This window comes from Ctenopharyngodon idella, chromosome 20, assembly GCF_019924925.1.
Source record: "Ctenopharyngodon idella isolate HZGC_01 chromosome 20, HZGC01, whole genome shotgun sequence".
Classification (NCBI taxonomy): domain Eukaryota; kingdom Metazoa; phylum Chordata; class Actinopteri; order Cypriniformes; family Xenocyprididae; genus Ctenopharyngodon; species Ctenopharyngodon idella.
In genome coordinates this window covers 16,207,001-16,224,636 of record NC_067239.1, presented here as the reverse complement: position 1 = coordinate 16,224,636, position 17,636 = coordinate 16,207,001, and the positions used below count along the sequence as shown (strand labels likewise).

At 37.8% G+C, this 17,636-nt stretch overlaps 1 protein-coding gene across 5 annotated transcripts in view; it reads right to left on the bottom strand.

Annotated features, from left to right (window-relative positions):
* Positions 1-10,543: 10,543 nt before the first annotated feature.
* The window catches only part of nek1 (NIMA-related kinase 1), a 33,630-nt gene continuing 26,537 nt past the window's right edge, over positions 10,544-17,636 (bottom strand). For all 5 annotated transcript variants that reach the window (XM_051873969.1, XM_051873970.1, XM_051873971.1 and 2 more), the window contains 5 exons: positions 16,061-16,200; positions 15,633-15,982; positions 13,889-14,022; positions 12,689-12,821; positions 10,544-11,783 (listed from right to left, as the gene is read on the bottom strand). In XM_051873969.1, the coding sequence (XP_051729929.1) occupies positions 11,770-11,783; positions 12,689-12,821; positions 13,889-14,022; positions 15,633-15,982; positions 16,061-16,200 (771 nt within the window). In that variant the 3' untranslated portion in view covers positions 10,544-11,769. The remainder of the gene's footprint in view (positions 11,784-12,688; positions 12,822-13,888; positions 14,023-15,632; positions 15,983-16,060; positions 16,201-17,636) is intronic.

Below are 17,636 nucleotides of genomic sequence, written 5' to 3'. Positions count from 1 at the left end.
TTTACATTGTTCAAACTGGAGTCGGTCACAGAGACTCAGGAAGAAGTTACTAATTTTAGAATGCAACTGGATGTTTCTGAATGGTTAGTGAATAAATTTATGTATTTGCTGTGGAGTTGATTCAACTCATCAACTAGCATGTGCCGTCATGTTAATCTTTTGTGCAAATCCAGCATTGAATTGACCCTCGTTTATGAAGTAGTTTATTACGGAACGCAACAACACTCTACTACAACAACTCTTCCTCTTCTCTAAAGCAGGCCACCATGGCCTTGCCCCCTTTGTTGTGTGTTCTCAGGAGCAGGGTTTATGTAAATTTTAGGGTTAGTGATATCACTAACCCTGAAATATTTCCCTTTGCATTGAACTTTGAGCGTCGTAACTTTGCAGATTTTGTTTATGCTCTAACAGCATTACACAATAAAGTTAAATCATAATCAACCACCCATTTAAAGTTTTAGTAATGTGTTTTGTTTTTGTCATTTTAGTAGTTTTTTATATTGTATTTCAGTTAATGTTTATTTTATATCAAGAAATGAAAATGTTTTTTATGGTTCTAGTTTTAGTTATAACAATAATAACCCTATAGTGTGAACTTAAAATGAACTTAAAACTTCCCTTTAAAATGGCAATTTCATCCTATAGTCATTTCAACTGAAGGCAAAGTTCTCAAGCCCTAAAGTCAGCAGGAATTACATCACCAGGTTTCCACCTCACTGGCTCTTATCATGATGAAGTAATATATCTTGTAAGAATTTATTGCATTCCACATAAACAGAGTAAGTCAAAGGCAATACGTGTAGCCTAGCCTTTTTAGTTCAAAAGCATGAGAGTCTTCTCAATGTTTATTTACAGTATAGCGCATATATTTCTAGACGCCATAAGCAGGAAGCTAATAACTTATGCACTGACTCATCTGTTTTACAGAGTAAACACCAACAGAGAACATGGATGTGATGAATGTGCTTCACAATGTTAGACTTGATGTTGAAATTGCCCTTTATTAGTGTTTGGCTTGTCCTTTGTCTGCTCAAAGAAAAATTACAACACATCGTCGTGAGCAATTTGCACTCTTAACTAAATCGTGCCACTATAATGGCAACATTTTGTAAGCAAGTGTGTGTAACTGAGCTGAAACAGTTCATGAAGGGCTCATTTGAGCACATATGCATGTGAGTGCAGTGTGTTTTGTCATGCCTTGGCTAATGAGAACAATAAATCAGAAAGAAAATATAAATATGGCTAATATGTATGAACAGAAAAAAAGAGGTGAGAGGAATAGTATTGCAAGCAGAGAACGAGAGAGAATAATAAAGAAGTTAGATTTATGGTGGCACGGCTCTTGGATGTCAGAAGTGATCCCGTTGGAGCAGGCAGAAGCCCTCTGGTCATATTTCACTGTTGCCGGAGGTCATTTAGCCCACCCCCTGAAGGGAGGGGCAGAGGCTGTAAAGCCTGGTGCAAATTTCTTGGATAACCCCAGAGGGAAGGCCTGCTTTGATTTATCACTGACCCAGTCACGGCCCAGTCTGAGGTGGGATTGTTTTGAGTGCAGGTGATTCAGAATAATTACAAGCATATACATGTTTTTATAGCCTTATGCATCTTCATTCTTTATGCAAAAGGAGAAAATAATGCCATTACACTCAAAGTGCCAGAGCTAGAAAGTTATGTCGGCTTTTATTTTTTCCCTCGAGTGAGTTTGTGATCAGCAATTTGCAGCCACGCACACACTAAAGCATACACGATTCTGCCACGTTTGAGGCGACAGCTGTGTCACGGGCAATAAAAAAAGCATGGAGGGGTTGAGCGAGAGAAACAGATAGGAGAAAGAGAGAGAGAGGAGACGTGACAAATGCTTTTTCCTCAAAACATGAGAGCCAGCTCTGACAGACAGAATAATGGATTCAGGGATCCTTTGCAGCTTGAACGCATCTGTTTTCCAAGGCCGTGACAATCTACCACGACCATCTAAATCTACAAAACTGTGAATTCATGATCTAATGTCAGACACAGAATAAGTGTGAGTCTGCTACATACTCCCTGGTTTTATTTTAGGAAACGCCAACATGATAATCATTAAAATACAATCACTGATTCTTGGTTGTTTGTATTCGTAGCTTTCAATTAATAAGTAACAAAGCTTTTATAACCTACCATAAATACTTGGTCAACCATCTTCAACTAGACAATATTATTGCCGTTTTCACTGGATGTGCTTTGGTTAGTCCAGAATTTAGCAATGCGTTTGACATTAGGGATCATTCTTACACTTTCAGTGCTGTTTAGATCAATGTCAAATATAAAATAATCAGGATAATATAGTTTTATAATATAATTTAAAAATATAATCAATAAGACAAATCTTCCTGTCTTTGTAGTTGAAGATAAACATGATATGTAAATAATGTAATTCATATGAAAAGTATTAGGAATGATACTGTATATATCAGAACCATATCAGTATTGGCCAGTATTAAAGAAATATTTATTATTAAATTAATTTATATATATATATATATATATATATATATATATACACACACACAGGTGCTGGTCATATAATTAGAATATCATCAAAAAGTTGATTTATTTCACTAATTCCATTCAAAAAGTGAAACTTGTATATTATATTCATTCATTACACACAGACTGATATATTTCAAATGTTTATTTCTTTTAATTTTGATGATTATAACTGACAACTAAGGAAAATCCCAAAATCAATATCTCAGAAAATTAGAATATTACTTAAGACCAATACAAGGAAAGGATTTTTAGAAATCTTGGCCAACTGAAAAGTATGAACATGAAAAGTATGAGCATGTACAGCACTCAATACTTAGTTGGGGCTCCTTTTGCCTGAATTACTACAGCAATGCGGCGTGGCATGGAGTCGATCAGTCTGTGGCACTGCTCAGGTGTTATAAGAGCCCAGGTTGCTCTGATAGTGGCCTTCAGCTCTTCTGCATTGTTGGGTCTGGCATATCGCATCTTCCTCTTCACAGTACCCCATAGATTTTCTATGGGGTTAAGGTCAGGCGAGTTTGCTGGCCAATTAAGAACAGGGATACCATGGTCCTTAAACCAGGTACTGGTAGCTTTGGCACTGTGTGCAGGTGCCAAGTCCTGTTGGAAAATGAAATCTGCATCTCCATAAAGTTGGTCAGCAGCAGGAAGCATGAAGTGCTCTAAAACTTCCTGGTATACGGCTGCGTTGACCTTGGACCTCAGAAAACACAGTGGACCAACACCAGCAGATGACATGGCACCCCAAACCATCACTGACTGTGGAAACTTTACACTGGACCTCAAGCAACGTGGATTGTGTGCCTCTCCAATCTTCCTCCAGACTCTGGGACCCTGATTTCCAAAGGAAATACAAAATTTACTTTCATCAGAGAACATAACTTTGAACCACTCAGCAGCAGTCCAGTCCTTTTTGTCTTTAGCCCAGGCAAGACGCTTCTGAAGGTGTCTGTTGTTCAAGAGTGGCTTGACACAAGGAATGCAACAGCTGAAACCCATGTCTTGCATACGTCTGTGCGTAGTGGTTCTTGAAGCACTGACTCCAGCTGCAGTCCACTCTTTGTTAATCTCCCCCACATTTTTGAATGGGTTTTGTTTCACAATCCTCTCCAGGGTGCGGTTATCCCTATTGCTTGTACACTTTTTTCTACCACATTTTTTCCTTCCCTTCGCCTCTCTATTAATGTGCTTGGACACAGAGCTCTGTGAACAGCCAGCCTCTTTTGCAATGACCTTTTGTGTCTTGCCCTCCTTGTGCAAGGTGTCAGTGGTTGTCTTTTGGACAACTGTCAAGTCAGCAGTCTTCCCCATGATTGTGTAGCCTACAGAACTAGACTGAGAGACCATTTAAAGGCCTTTGCAGGTGTTTTGAGTTAATTAGCTGATTAGAGTGTGGCACCAGGTGTCTTCAATATTGAACCTTTTCACAATATTTAAATTTTCTGAGATACTGAATTTGGGATTTTCCTTAGTTGTCAGTTATAATCATCAAAATTAAAAGAAATAAACATTTGAAATATATCAGTCTGTGTGTAATGAATGAATATAATATACAAGTTTCACTTTTTGAATGGAATTAGTGAAATAAATCAACTTTTTGATGATATTCTAATTATATGACCAGCACCTGTATATATATATATATATATATATATATATATATATTTGTTTGTTTTTTTTTTTTTGTTTTTTTTTTTTTTAGGTGCTGGTCAGTATTGGATATGTTCAAAAGTTTGTGGATGGTAGGTTTTTTTATTGTTTAATTTTGATAGAAGTCACTTATGCTCACCAAGGCTGCATTTATTTGATCAAAATACAGTAAAAACAGCAAAATTGTGAAATATTATCACAATTTAGAATTACTGTTTTCTATTTGAATATATTTTAAAAAGTAATTTATTCCTGTGATGTCAAAGCTGAATTTTCAGCATCATTACTCCAGTCTTCAGTGTCACATGATCCTTCAGAAATCACTCTGATTTGCTAATTTGCTGCTCAAGAAACATCCATCCATTCTCCAAACCACTTATCCTTGCTCAAGAATCATTTCTTATGATTATCATTGTTGTGCTGCATAATATTTTTGTGAAAACTGTGATATTTTCTCTAGAAAGTTCAGAATAAAGTTCAAAAGACCAGAATTTGTCAACTAGAAATCTTTTTTTATATTGTCTTTACTGACACATTTGATCAATTTAATGCATCCATGCTGAATAAAACTATTTTTTTGCAAAAAAAAATAAATAAAAAAAAATAATACTTACTGACCCCAAACTTTTGAAGCATTTGATGTATTTACATTTAGATTAGTTTGTCATTGTGCAACACTCAACTAACTTAAACTAAAAACACTAAAAACGATTTTTTTTTTTTTTTTTTTTTCATTTTATTTAGACAAAATAGTATAGAATTCTATTATTTAAAAAAAATTACAAACAATCAAATTATGGATGATGGGTTACAGGTTTTGAGGAAATTACAGTTGTGGTCAGAATTATTGGCACCCTTGGTAAATATGAACAAAGATGACTATAAAAATAAATCTGCATTGTTTATCCTTTTGATCTTTAATTCATAAAATTAGCAAAATTCTATCCTTTCATTGAAGGAAAAGAATTGAAAGTGGGGGAAAAAAAATCACATTATGAAATAAATGTTTTTCTCTAAAACACGTTGGCCACAATTATTGGCACCCCTCGAATTTTTTATGAGTAAAATATTTCTGAAGTATATTCCCATTCATATTTACATTTTTTAGCACACCAGGGTGATCATGAACATGAAATTGTCCAGCCATGACTTCCTGTTCCACAGGAGTATAAACATGAGGAAACACAAAGGCCAAATTCCCCTAATCATTCATCACAATGAGTAAAACCAAAGAATATAGTTCTGATGTGCAGCAAAAGATTGTTGAGCTTCACAAAATAGAAAGTGACTGTAAGAAAATAGCTAAAGAATTGAAAATCCCCATTTCCACTATCAGGGCAATAATTAAGAAGTTCCAATCAACTAAAGATGTTACAAATCTGCCTGGAAGAGGACATGTGTCTAAATCGTCCTAATGTGCGGTGAGGAGGAGAGTTTGAGTGGCCAAAGACTCTCCAAGGATCACAGCTGGAGAATTGCAGAGATTAGTTGAGTCTTGAGTCTCAGAAAGCCTAAAAAAAAGTCCAAACAGCACCTACATCACCACAAGTTGTTCGGGAGGGTTTCGAGAAAAATCCTCTGCTCTCATCCAGAAACAATCTCCAGTATATTCAGTTGTCAGACACGACTGGAACTTCAAACGGGACTGGCTTCTATGGTCAGATGAAACTAAAAAAAAAGAGCTTTTTGGCAGCAAACCCACCAGATGGGTTTGGTGCACACATGGATAAAAAGTACCCCAAGCCCACAGTTAAATATACTGCTGGATCTTTAATGCTGTGGGCCTATTTTTCTGCTAGAGGTCCTGGACATCTTATTCAGATACATGGCATCATGGATTCTATCAAATACCAACAGATAAAAAATCAAAACCTGACCGCTTCTGCTAGAAATCCAATAATGGGCCATGGTTGGATCTTCCATCAGGACAATGATCCAAAACAAACATCAAAACCAACACAAAAATGTGCCACTGAGCACAAAATGAAGCTTCTGCCATGGCCATCCCAGTCCCCTGACCTGAACCCTACAGAAAATGAGTGGAGTGAACTGAAGAGAAGAAGCACCAACACGGAGCTGGGAATCTGAAGGATCTGGAGAGATTCTGTATGAAGGAATGGTCTCTGATCTCTTGTCAGGTGCTCTCCAAACTCATCAGGCATTATAGAAGAAGACTCAGAGCTGTTATCTTGGGAAAAGGAGGTTCCAAAAAGTATTGAATAAAAGGGGGCCAATAATTGTGGCCAATGTGTTTTAGAGAAAAACATTTATTTCATAAAGTAATTTTTTCCCCCCACTTTCAATTCTTTTCTTTCAATGAAATGTTAGATTTTTGCTAATTTTATGAATTAAAGATCAAAAGGGTAAACAATGCAGATTTATTTTTACAGTCATCTTTGATCATATTTATCAAGGGTGCCAATAATTCTGACCACAACTGTATATTATAATGTAACATTTTAAATAGTCCATGTTTTCTATCAGTGTTACAACCTATCCTGGTGGTGTTGTTGGTTTTATCAACAGCACTCTTCGTACTGTACTTGACATTAATTTACACAATTTAGGGATAAATTGTAGAATTAGTTAATTTGTAGCAGATGAATATGTGAATATTATAAAAAGGGTTGACATAGCACAAACAGTGAGTTTCAGACTTCGAAGCAAAATGTCACAACACTCCCTGATCTCCCCACATAAACACTTCTTTGCACCAAATGTTCCCTGCAGTTCGTCATCTAACACATCCTGCTTTCTCTTTCCCTCTCAAATACATCTATCAATACACGCTTTACAGCCCGCGCTATCGATAATCTCACCGTTCCTGTCTCAGCAGAACTTCAGCAGGATATTGAATGTCTGTTTCCACACCAGAGACAGTTAATAGTGCAGAGGTTAATGAAAGAGCAGTATTAATCTGCCTTCAGGTGGGGGAGGTTTTTAACTCAACCTAACCTACTTTAAGAAGCCCACAGAGAGACTGTACAAATAAACTAGATCTGCGTTTCAACTCTCAGGGAGAGAAAGACTCCGCAAAATTATACCTCCAGGCAAAACACTTGTCAGATTAGGCACAAAGCCATCAGTGAAATTAGTGAGGTCAGATACGAGGCATAAACGATTCATTCATGTGTGCGCATGGCAAACAGAGCGTGAATATGTATGTATTGCATATATACATAGGAGACTCGCATATCGCCTTTTGGGAACCGAAACCAGGAAGTCAATTAACTCAACCCCTGGGATTTGATAAATGGGTAAAAGATTTTAAAGGAACGGAGGGTGAGACAAGGATAACAGCTTTTTCTTGCATCATCCATTCTGCTGTCTGATTGCCTTATTCCACTGACCTCATCAGTCATGGACATATTAAACATTCCCACAGTGTCCACAGGCCTTGATTAAAAAAAGTCCCCCCGAACTTCATGACTCCTGACCACGAATATTGAACATTATATCAATTCAATGCATCGAGGAAATGTGGTATCACCAGTCCAAGTTTTACTTGCAATGGTAAATGAGTATCATCATATCTGTAAGCAGTCGTTTAGATGATAAATAGTTAATTACATTGCCTTTTTTAATTGAAAGCATTTCAGAAGCATTAACCGTAACAGTGTGATTAATGACACCCTGCCAGTTCTAAAATTGCAGTACAATATATACGTCTAGGCACTCAAATGAGAGTAAAACTCTGCCATGATAAAGAAAATAAAAATCCACTCTTCCATCCATCAGTGCTTCCTTGTACACCGTAATTTATTCTCCCACAGGATGAAGTAGCTGTATTTGCATAGTGCACAGCCATCAAAGAGGCATAATTAACTGTAACAATGGATATTAAAAAAAAAAAAAAACATACAAACAAAGCACGAAATAGAGTGAGGCTAATTGATATCACAGAAAATGTTTGCTGGTAGTTGAGGGCAAAATGCTTGTATTTATATTTTAGTTGTCATCTAATGTTTTACTGCTAATCCCCCCCAAGTTAAAGTCATTTACTAATACTACTACTATTTTTGAAAGAGGTCCCCTGCATTTATTTAATCAAAAATACAAAACAGTAACATTGTGAAACTGTTTTCTGTTTGAATATTTAAAATGCGGCAAAGCTGAATTATCAGCATCATTACTCCAGTCTTCAGTATCACATGATGCTTCAGAAATCATTCTAATATGCTGATTTGGTGCTTAAGAAACATTTCTTATTATCAGTGTTGAAAACAGTTGTGCTACTTAATATCTTTGTGGAAACCATAATCAGGGCTAGCGGGGCAAAAGGTGGTGACGATTCTAGGGGCCCCCTGATTTTAAACGCCACCAAAACAAAGGAGATGAACGCGAGGTGGACAATACCCCTCCCTGGCCCCGGAACAAGATTTCAAGGGGCCCAACAGCAACAACCTGCACCGGGGCCCGGATACCCCAGCTACGGCCCTGACCGCAATTTTTTTCAGGATACTTTGATGAACAGAAGTTCAAAAGAACAGCATTTATTTAAAATAGAAATCGGTGCATCTCTAGTTACAAACGATCGATCGGCCACGGATCGGAATTGGCTGATTTCCCGCATGATCGGCCCGGATCGGTGACCGGCCGGTCAGTCTCACGCCTTTCCGATTCCGAGCCGATCCGTTTTGTTAAAAGCGGTACAGCCAATAACGTCAGCTGCACGACACACACCCACCTCCTCTCTCACTCATCTCATTTGCTCCAGTTAAATAGTGCTTGTATTGCACATAACTTTAGTCATTCCCTGGGTTGCCAGGTTTTCACAACAAAACCCGCCCAATTGCTACTCAAAACTAGCCCAACCGTGTTTCAGGGGGTTCCCCCAGTAAAAATCGTGTTCCGGGGGGTAAAATCCAGATTTTTGGTGGGGTTTCCCTGGTAAAATTTGCATTCCAGGGGATAAAAATCATGTTATTTTGGGTCGCTTCAACCCACGGAGATGAAAACAACCCACGGCAACAGTGTAAAAGTAGCCCAATTTCGCGGGAAAAAACGCGGACTTGGCAACACTGGTCAATCCTGCAGTTTCGTGCTCACACCAAAAGCGTGCGCACCACTGATCTATATTAGTGGAGTGCATAAGCCGCTTCTCAGTCTCAGATTGTGAGTCACAAGTACCAAAATGTGTGGCTTACTGCGCTTAAACGGTCAAATACATACAAAATTATGTCAAAATGCTTGCCTTGGTGAGTATTGATGTAAACAGTCAGTTTTGGAACGTTAAATAGTTGAGAAAGAGAGCGCATGTTGTGTAACAGTATATTGGGTCCGTGCATAAACTCTTAAAGTGACGGCAGTCTAATATTCCTGCTGCTGTCTGTCGTGTTAATCAAAGTGCAAAAGACAAAGAAAATCACTTTCTGCTCGACTGAATACGTTTTTTTTTTTTACTTTAATTGTAAGCATTAATCTGCATTTAATTTTTACAATGAAGACTATCCAGTGTTATTTTACATTTGATTACTTTAATTTCTATAGTATTTCTAACCTGAATAAAAACCTACTTAACCTGAAAAACTTAGTTTCATAGCTCTCTTTATTCTATTGCATTTGTGCTGTTGTTTGCAATTTGTTTATTTGTTCTTATTTTTATTACTGACTTTTTACTTGTTTTTTTTTTTTTTAATGAAAAAAACTTTGTGTTGAAGAAAAGTAGATTTTTGTTTGTATATGCTGTCAATTATAGTTATTAGAAAGAAAATCGGAATCTGCAAAAATCGGTATCGGCAGATCACACTAACAAAAAAACAAAAACAAAAAAAAAACGGAAATCGGCCAAGAAAATTGCAATCTGTGCATCTCTATTTTTAACATAAATGTCTTTAGTGTCACTTTTGGTCAGTTTTATGCATGCTTGCTGAATAAAAGTATTAATTTCTTTCTGACCTCAAACTTTTAAACAGTAGCATACATCCACAAAATAATTTGATAATACAATAATCTTGGAATACACATGAATGAATTTGGAAAGGCTTGATTTAATGAAAGCAAACACTATGTGACTCAAGATATCTGGCAAAGACACAACATATACACACACCCACAATAGTTTGTGGTTGTCTGAGAATGTACGGGTGTTCTGTGATAAGGGGAAACCCCTACATGCTTCCAGCCAATTCTTGTGACAGCTGCACGGTTGCTGCTGACTGACAGCTCACCGGACTAATCAGGTTGAGCATAGGTGAAGAAAAGCCCCCCCCCCCCCCCCCCCCCCAACTAGGTAGCTGAAAACAGATATTGGCAACTGATTTTAGCTCAGCTGTTTCACATCCAAAGCGGAGTGTTTTATTGCCAAATACCCACACACAGGCACATTATTTGGGGAAAAAGAAAAAAAAAGAAAAAGAAAAAGAAAAAGAAAAAGAAACTTTATTTCTCAGTACAAAGATATACATATTCTGACATGCAATCAAACAGTAATGCTTGCAACTTATTTAACAGTTTTCTGTACACTTTCAAGTACCACATTCTGCCAGCAACTAAAACAAAGAGGCCATTTTAATACATCCTGCTGGAGATGCATCTGCATACAACATACACAAAGCATGCACACAGCATTAACAAATGCTCTTAAAGTGATAGTTCACCCAAAATTAAAATTCTCTCATCATTTACTCACCCTCATGTCATTTCAAATTTTTGTCCATACTATAAAAGTCAATGGGGTCCAACACTGGACCCAATTCATTTTCATTCTATGGACGAAAACAGTTTAAACATTCTTCAGAAGATCTTGTTTTAAGAAAGAAAGTCATGCAGGTCCGACATGAGGGTGAATAAATTATGACAGAATATTAGTTTTTGGGTGAACTATCCCGTTAATAAACCCACTAAGTGTGCTAGTGCACTTTATATGCATAGTAACTCTCCCTAAATAAGAGTTTTGTCAAGTCCTGAAATAATGCTTTAAGATTCACCAGTAAGAAATCTTGAAAGAGGCAAAATTATATTTGAGCATGTTATGAAAACGACATGTAAAAAGTACAAAAAAACGTTCAGAAAATTTGAGAAGACTGGTATTTTTAGACTATAAGTTAAGAGTAGTCTGTTGTCTGAGGTAGACAGCTGGTTAAAACCCGCTGCCTGTTGTGTGCAAGCACCTGACATTGGGCAGATAATTGACCTCTGACCCCTGAACTAGACCTCCCTGGCCAGTCCAGAGCCTTAAAAAGCAGTTTCCATGGCTTCAGCTGTTGTGAATACAGCAGGAGCAGCATTTTCACATACAGTCTGTCATCAGCTAGGAGGACACACATGTACATCTCTGTCTGAGACTTATTACTTCTTCTCTGCTAACACTCGGCTACGCTTTGGTTAAATATAATTATCCACAGCACATTTATATGCACAAAATTTACAGAGAAGTGCTTCAGTTACTTGGGATATGGAAGTAGAACTACAGTCAACCGTGGACTCTAAACTGCCCATGCTTGAGTGGCCCATTTCCCCATTTCCCCCTCTCTCTCTCACTCCCTCCTTCCCCCATAGCACCTCCTCGGCCTGTCAGAGTGCATCATGGGAACACTTCAGCCTGCCAGCAGATTGTCCAAGGCTGCCAACGGAACGGATGAATAACTTCTATTCATCATTATCTGAGAGAGAGCGAGAGAGAGGGGCAGAAGAGAAAGAAACAGAGGAACTGTTATAGGATAATCAACTCACTTACGAGACAGACATCTGAAGAAAACTTCCAGGCTATATTCCTGATGTCAGAGGTCACATTAAAGTCCATAATCTGGAGTTAGCCCTGAACACAGTGTAAATGCCAGGAATACCCTCACATCAATCAGAGGCTGCTACATACACAAGCAGACACATGTATGCACCTTAACCCAAATGATGTGACCTGACCCAAATGCCCTGGAACTGCTCAGAGATGTATGTAGCACATATTGTGCCGCATACATCTGCCGCACGAGCAGGCACTGCTTATCTGAACAGTTCATCTATTTCACTCCAACTAATTCTGTTTAGACTGGTGAAAGAACCACACACATTAAGATCTGAAATGAGCAAATCATTCTGCTATGTCACATTGTTCATTTTTTTTTTTTAGATATTATTATCATCAATATTATTTTTGATATTATTGTATCAGTAAGTCTAGGGAATAAAACAGAGGAAAAGGTAGGTTTTAGGTAGACGCTCACCTAAAATATGTGTATACTGTATACATATGTATATTGTGTTAGTATTATTATTTAGGTATACAGGTATACATAAAAGGAGCACACATTCAGACAGACTCTGTCTGAATAAAAACCATAGTCTATGTGTCTCTTTATGAATGTGTGTTTATGTGTGTTCTCAGGGCATTCTCTGAGGTGCTTGAATTACTGTGCTGAATGACATAATTGCCCTCTTCTACGCCCATCCATGTTATATTGCCCTATTTCTGCAAACATCTGACTAAATGAACTAGTACACATGTAAGAACATCAGATTAAATGGTACATTAATGGATCAGAGAGTGAGAATGTGTGTGTAAACACTTTACCTTCTTGGTAAGCTCCATCTGCCATCACCAAATGGAGGATTTTAGGATACAAGTGCTGGTGCTCAGTTCCCAGAATGCTTTGCACCATGCTAGAGCCCATTGCAATGTTCTCATCTTCATCCTCATGAATCGCCTAAATAAACAAAAGAAAATTCATACAAATAACATCTAATACTGGATAAAGTCATACAATCCAATTAAAGCCTTTAAAGCGATAAATCACCCAAAGATGAAATTCTTTTATCATTTACTCGCTCTCATATTGTTACAAACTTGTATGACTTCCACTCTTCTGAGGCAAACAAAAGAAGATATTTTAAAGAACACTTGGGTCCAAACAATATTCGCTTCACAGAAAATCATACAGGTTTGGAGCAACAAGAAGGTATAGAAACTTGTTTCCGCCACTAAATAAAAATAACAAAGGTAATTGTGACTTTTGACCTCACTATTTTGACTTTTTTTCTTCACAATTGCAAGTTTGACTTTATAACATGCAATTGCGAGTTATAAAATCTTACACGCAATTTAGAGTTTATAACTCACAATTGTGATTATTTAACTCGCAATTTCGAGTTTATATCTCACTATTCTGAGGAAAAAAAAGGTACGAATTGCAAAATGTAAACTCACAATTGTGAGAAAAAAAAAGTCAGAATTGTGAGATAAAAAGTCGTAATTACCTTTTTTATTTTTTATTCAGTGGCGGAAACAAGCTTCCATATGAGGGTGAGTAAATGATGACAGAAATTTTCATTTTTGGGTGAACCAACCATTTCAGTTAAGAATTGTAAGGTCATTTTCACTACAGAGTTTCTTAACTTGAAGGTTTTTTTTGCAACTGGCAGAAAAAAAAGTAAAAAAAAAAAAAAAATGCAGCAAATTACTGCGGTTTATTGCACTTCCAGTGTGACAAACTATATAAAAAGCATCATAAGGCAGCACAAATAACATTCTTAAAGGTTAAGGATAACATCTGTATCTAATTCCCAGAATGAACCCAAAGGCTAAAAACAAAACTTAGATGAGTGTCCTCATCTCAGAAGTACATGGCTGCATTGTTATTGGTGGTGTTTGACCACTAAAGACCTCTTAGATATGCAGAATTTCCGCAATGCATTCAACCGGGCATAAAACCACTGAATCTCACTGGAGACATGGTGAGAGTTGACATTTAATGCAAAACGGAGGAACTCAGACCTTGATCTTGTTGTAGGCTTGGATGAAGTTCTCAAAGCCCATGGCCTGCTCTAGATGGAACCGCAGCTCCTCCAGACGACTAAAGATACTGTCCTGTTGCTCTAGGTCTTCATCGTCCTCTTCCTCGCTGTCATCTGCATTCATACCCATGCACAGATATAAAGACATGCTACAATCTATCACAAAGTTCACACAGTGAGAGTGTATTGTTGTGGAATATTGGCTGATACCATGCTGAACTATGTCAGTATTGAAAGTGTTATTTGCCATTGTCACTCCACACACTGTAGTCAATCAATCATCAGATTTAATTAGCCAGAACAATATCTTTAGCTCAATAAATATTTGCTTTCATTTCCAGTGTGCTTAGCAACAAAGTTTTGAATATGATATTTGTTTGCGATGTATTTAGGGTACAGTTCTATTGTGTTTGTGGATGCAGTCAGCAATTGTTTAGAGTTTTTATGGGTTGTTTTGAACATTTATGGACATAGTTGTGTTTGTGGATGGTGTCAACATCTGTGATGCCTTTATAGATGCGGTTAGCTGTTGTGTTGTGCTGTTTTAGCGGGTATGGTTAGCTGTTGTGTTGTGTCAGCGGATATGGTTAGTTGTTGTGCTGTTTTAGCAGATATGGCTAGCTGTGGTGTCTAGCTGTTTTGCTCTGTTAGCGGTTGTATCTAGCTGTTGTGCTGTTTTAGCAGATATGGTTAGCTGTTAAGCTGTTTTAACGGATATGGATAGCTGTTGTGTCTAGCCGTTTTGCTCTGTTAGCGGTTGTATCTAGCTGTTGTGCTGTTTTAGCAGATATAGTTAGCTGTTGTGCTGTTTTAGAGGATATGGTTAGCTGTTGTGCTGTTTTAGAGGATATGGTTAGCTGTTGTGTCTAGCTGTTTTGCTCTGTTAGCGGTTGCATCTAGCTGTTGTGCTGTTTTAGCGGATGTAGTTAGCTGTTGTGCTGTTTTAGAGGATATGGTTAGCTGTTGTGCTGTTTTAGAGGATATGGTTAGCTGTTGTGTCTAGCTGTTTTGCTCTGTTAGCGGTTGTATCTAGCTGTTGTGCTGTTTTAGCAGATATAGTTAGCTGTTGTGCTGTTTTATAGGATATGGTTAACTGTTGTGCTGTTTTAGTGGATACTGTTAACAGTTGTGTCTAGCTGTTTTGCTCTGTTAGCGGTTGCATCTAGCTGTTGTGCTGTTTTAGCAGATATAGTTAGCTGTGCTGTTTTACAGGATATGTTAGCTGTTGTACTGTTTTAGAGGATATGGTTAGCTGTTGGGTCTAGCTGTTTTGCTCTGTTAGTGGTTGTATCTAGCTGTTGTGCTGTTTTAGCAAATATAGTTAGCTGTTGTGCTGTTTTAGCAGATGTAGTTAGCTGTTGTGCTGTTTTAGAGGATGCGGTTAGCTATTGTGCTGTTTTAGAAGATATGGTTAGCTGTTGGGTCTAGCTGTTTTGCTCTGTTAGTGGTTGTATCTAGCTGTTGTGCTGTTTTAGCAAATATAGTTAGCTGTTGTGCTGTTTTAGAGGATGTGGTTAGCTGTTGTGTCTAACTGTTTTGCTCTGTTAGCGGTTGTATCTAGCTGTTGTGCTGTTTTAGCAGATATGGTTTGCTGTTGTTTTGTCTTCACAGAAGTGTTCACAGATAAAATTAGCTGTTTTGGGGGATGTGTACAGCCTTTGTGCTCTGTTCGTGGATACGGTTAGTAGCTGTAGTCGTTATGGATGCAGTCGCGAATGCATTACCTGACTGCCACTCCTCATTGAGCTGGCCTTCATTGCTATTCTGCTCTTCATCTTCCTCAACCTCCATTCCATTAGTAACTGGCCCTTCTGGCTCTTCCTCACCATGGCTAACATCATCCTCTTCCTCAGCCATTCTATTAAAACACTCCTCCTCTGGACTGCATTTGTCATCACCAGCATTAGCCAGCCCATTAAGACCAGCTGCCTCTTCATCGGCCGGGCTGCCACTGGATCCTCCACCATCGTCCTCCTCTTCGTCATCATCATCATCATCTTCTTCACTGCGCTGCTCCTGGAGAAGCCTCTCCATAGATGCTCTGAGCTCCCTCAAATCTTCATCCTCATACACACTGAGACAGAGACAGTCATAAGTGAGGGTGTGTTTATGTGAGCAGGTACACATACATTAAGTTTTGTGTACGTCTTACTCCTCAGGCTCAGACTGCTCATCCGCTTTATCCTCCAGATCCTCAATCTCCAGGTTGTTGTTAGGAACGACGGCACCTTCAGTTTCTGCAGCAACACTGAACACTTTACCAAGATCTGGTAAGGAGCATGTCCTCAGCATCTGATACAAAACACACACACAAGTGATTTCAAACATTACAAACCAGATACCCACACAAGAAATTGAAAACAGAAATATTCATGTTCTTTTGAAGCAAAACTATGATTTATGAGCACTCTAACGCAACCCAAGGGCTGTTTAACACACCCATTGTACATGCCCCATCCGACTGAATGAGAGAAAACAAAAACTAAACCTACAATGAGAAGTAGGCTAAGTCTGAATGAGGACCACTTAGGAGTGAAAAAAAGTGATCTATCGGATAATGAAAGTGCATTACGGAATTTATTAATCGTTTATGTGTATGCCTATTATTATTATTACAGCGGCCGTCTCTGATTACACTTGCGTTGGACCAACAAACGCGGAGCATGCGAGATTGAGGAAAGTTAAATTATGAAAAATCGTATGTGCGTCAGTTTTTAACAAAGTTAATTTTTGCAATAGCCTATATTATGCATATGCAAGAGCATTTGGAGAATATAGCTACACTGTGCTGTAGAGCTGCATGATTAATGGTTAAAAGATTGCAATCTCGATTCAAACACCCACACCATCTTATGCCTAAATGACAACAATTCTCCTGTGTCTATTAAACCTTTGACAAAAGAACACCGGAACATTCATATCTGTGCGTGGCGCTGCCCCAGAGAGAGCAGTTGTCTGAAACAGCTTCACGGTCTTTTCAACCACACAGTATCATTATTTCAGTCTTACAAATATTCAAATGATCACAGAAGTACTTTATAGTTCGCATATGAACACCGATGCCTATGGTAGCAATCAAAATAGAGCAAATCATCTTTTAAAAAGTAACTTGTCTCTTTAAATAATGTTTGAATCAATGACATTGTTATGCCACCAGGTGGCGACAACCGAATGTTCAAAATGTATGTCATTGAATCTTTTCTTCAAGAGATTCGTTCAAAAACGCTGATTCAACCAGTAATGAAACAAGTGAAGTCTTTATGAGTGAGTCATTGAATTATTCTTTTCAAATGTTTTTTTTTTTTTTTTTTTTTTTAAATAATTCATTCTAAATAATTAAACATTTTTAAATACTCTGCAGCAATTAACATTTTGTCAGAACCTTCAGGAAATTACAACTTTTACTTTCGACCCACAGACTTCGATCAAGTTTTATTTTTGGCCCTTCGTTGTAAAAAGTCTGGGCACCTCTGCTCTAACACTTCAAAATGCAAAGCTCCCTCCCCAAGCCCACTGTTTATTAAAAATAAGATGCAAAAATGGCTCATCCTGCAATCTTCATGGGTGCGTCGTCATAGCCATCAGCATGTAAAAATATCATTTTGTATCTAGGAGGTGCAAAAAGTTTATTCATTATGCTGTACTGTATTGTACTGTAGCACCTGTGTCCCCGCATAGACAAAAGGATGCTAATGTTAGAAACAAGCATTTGAAGTTTATTTTTAACA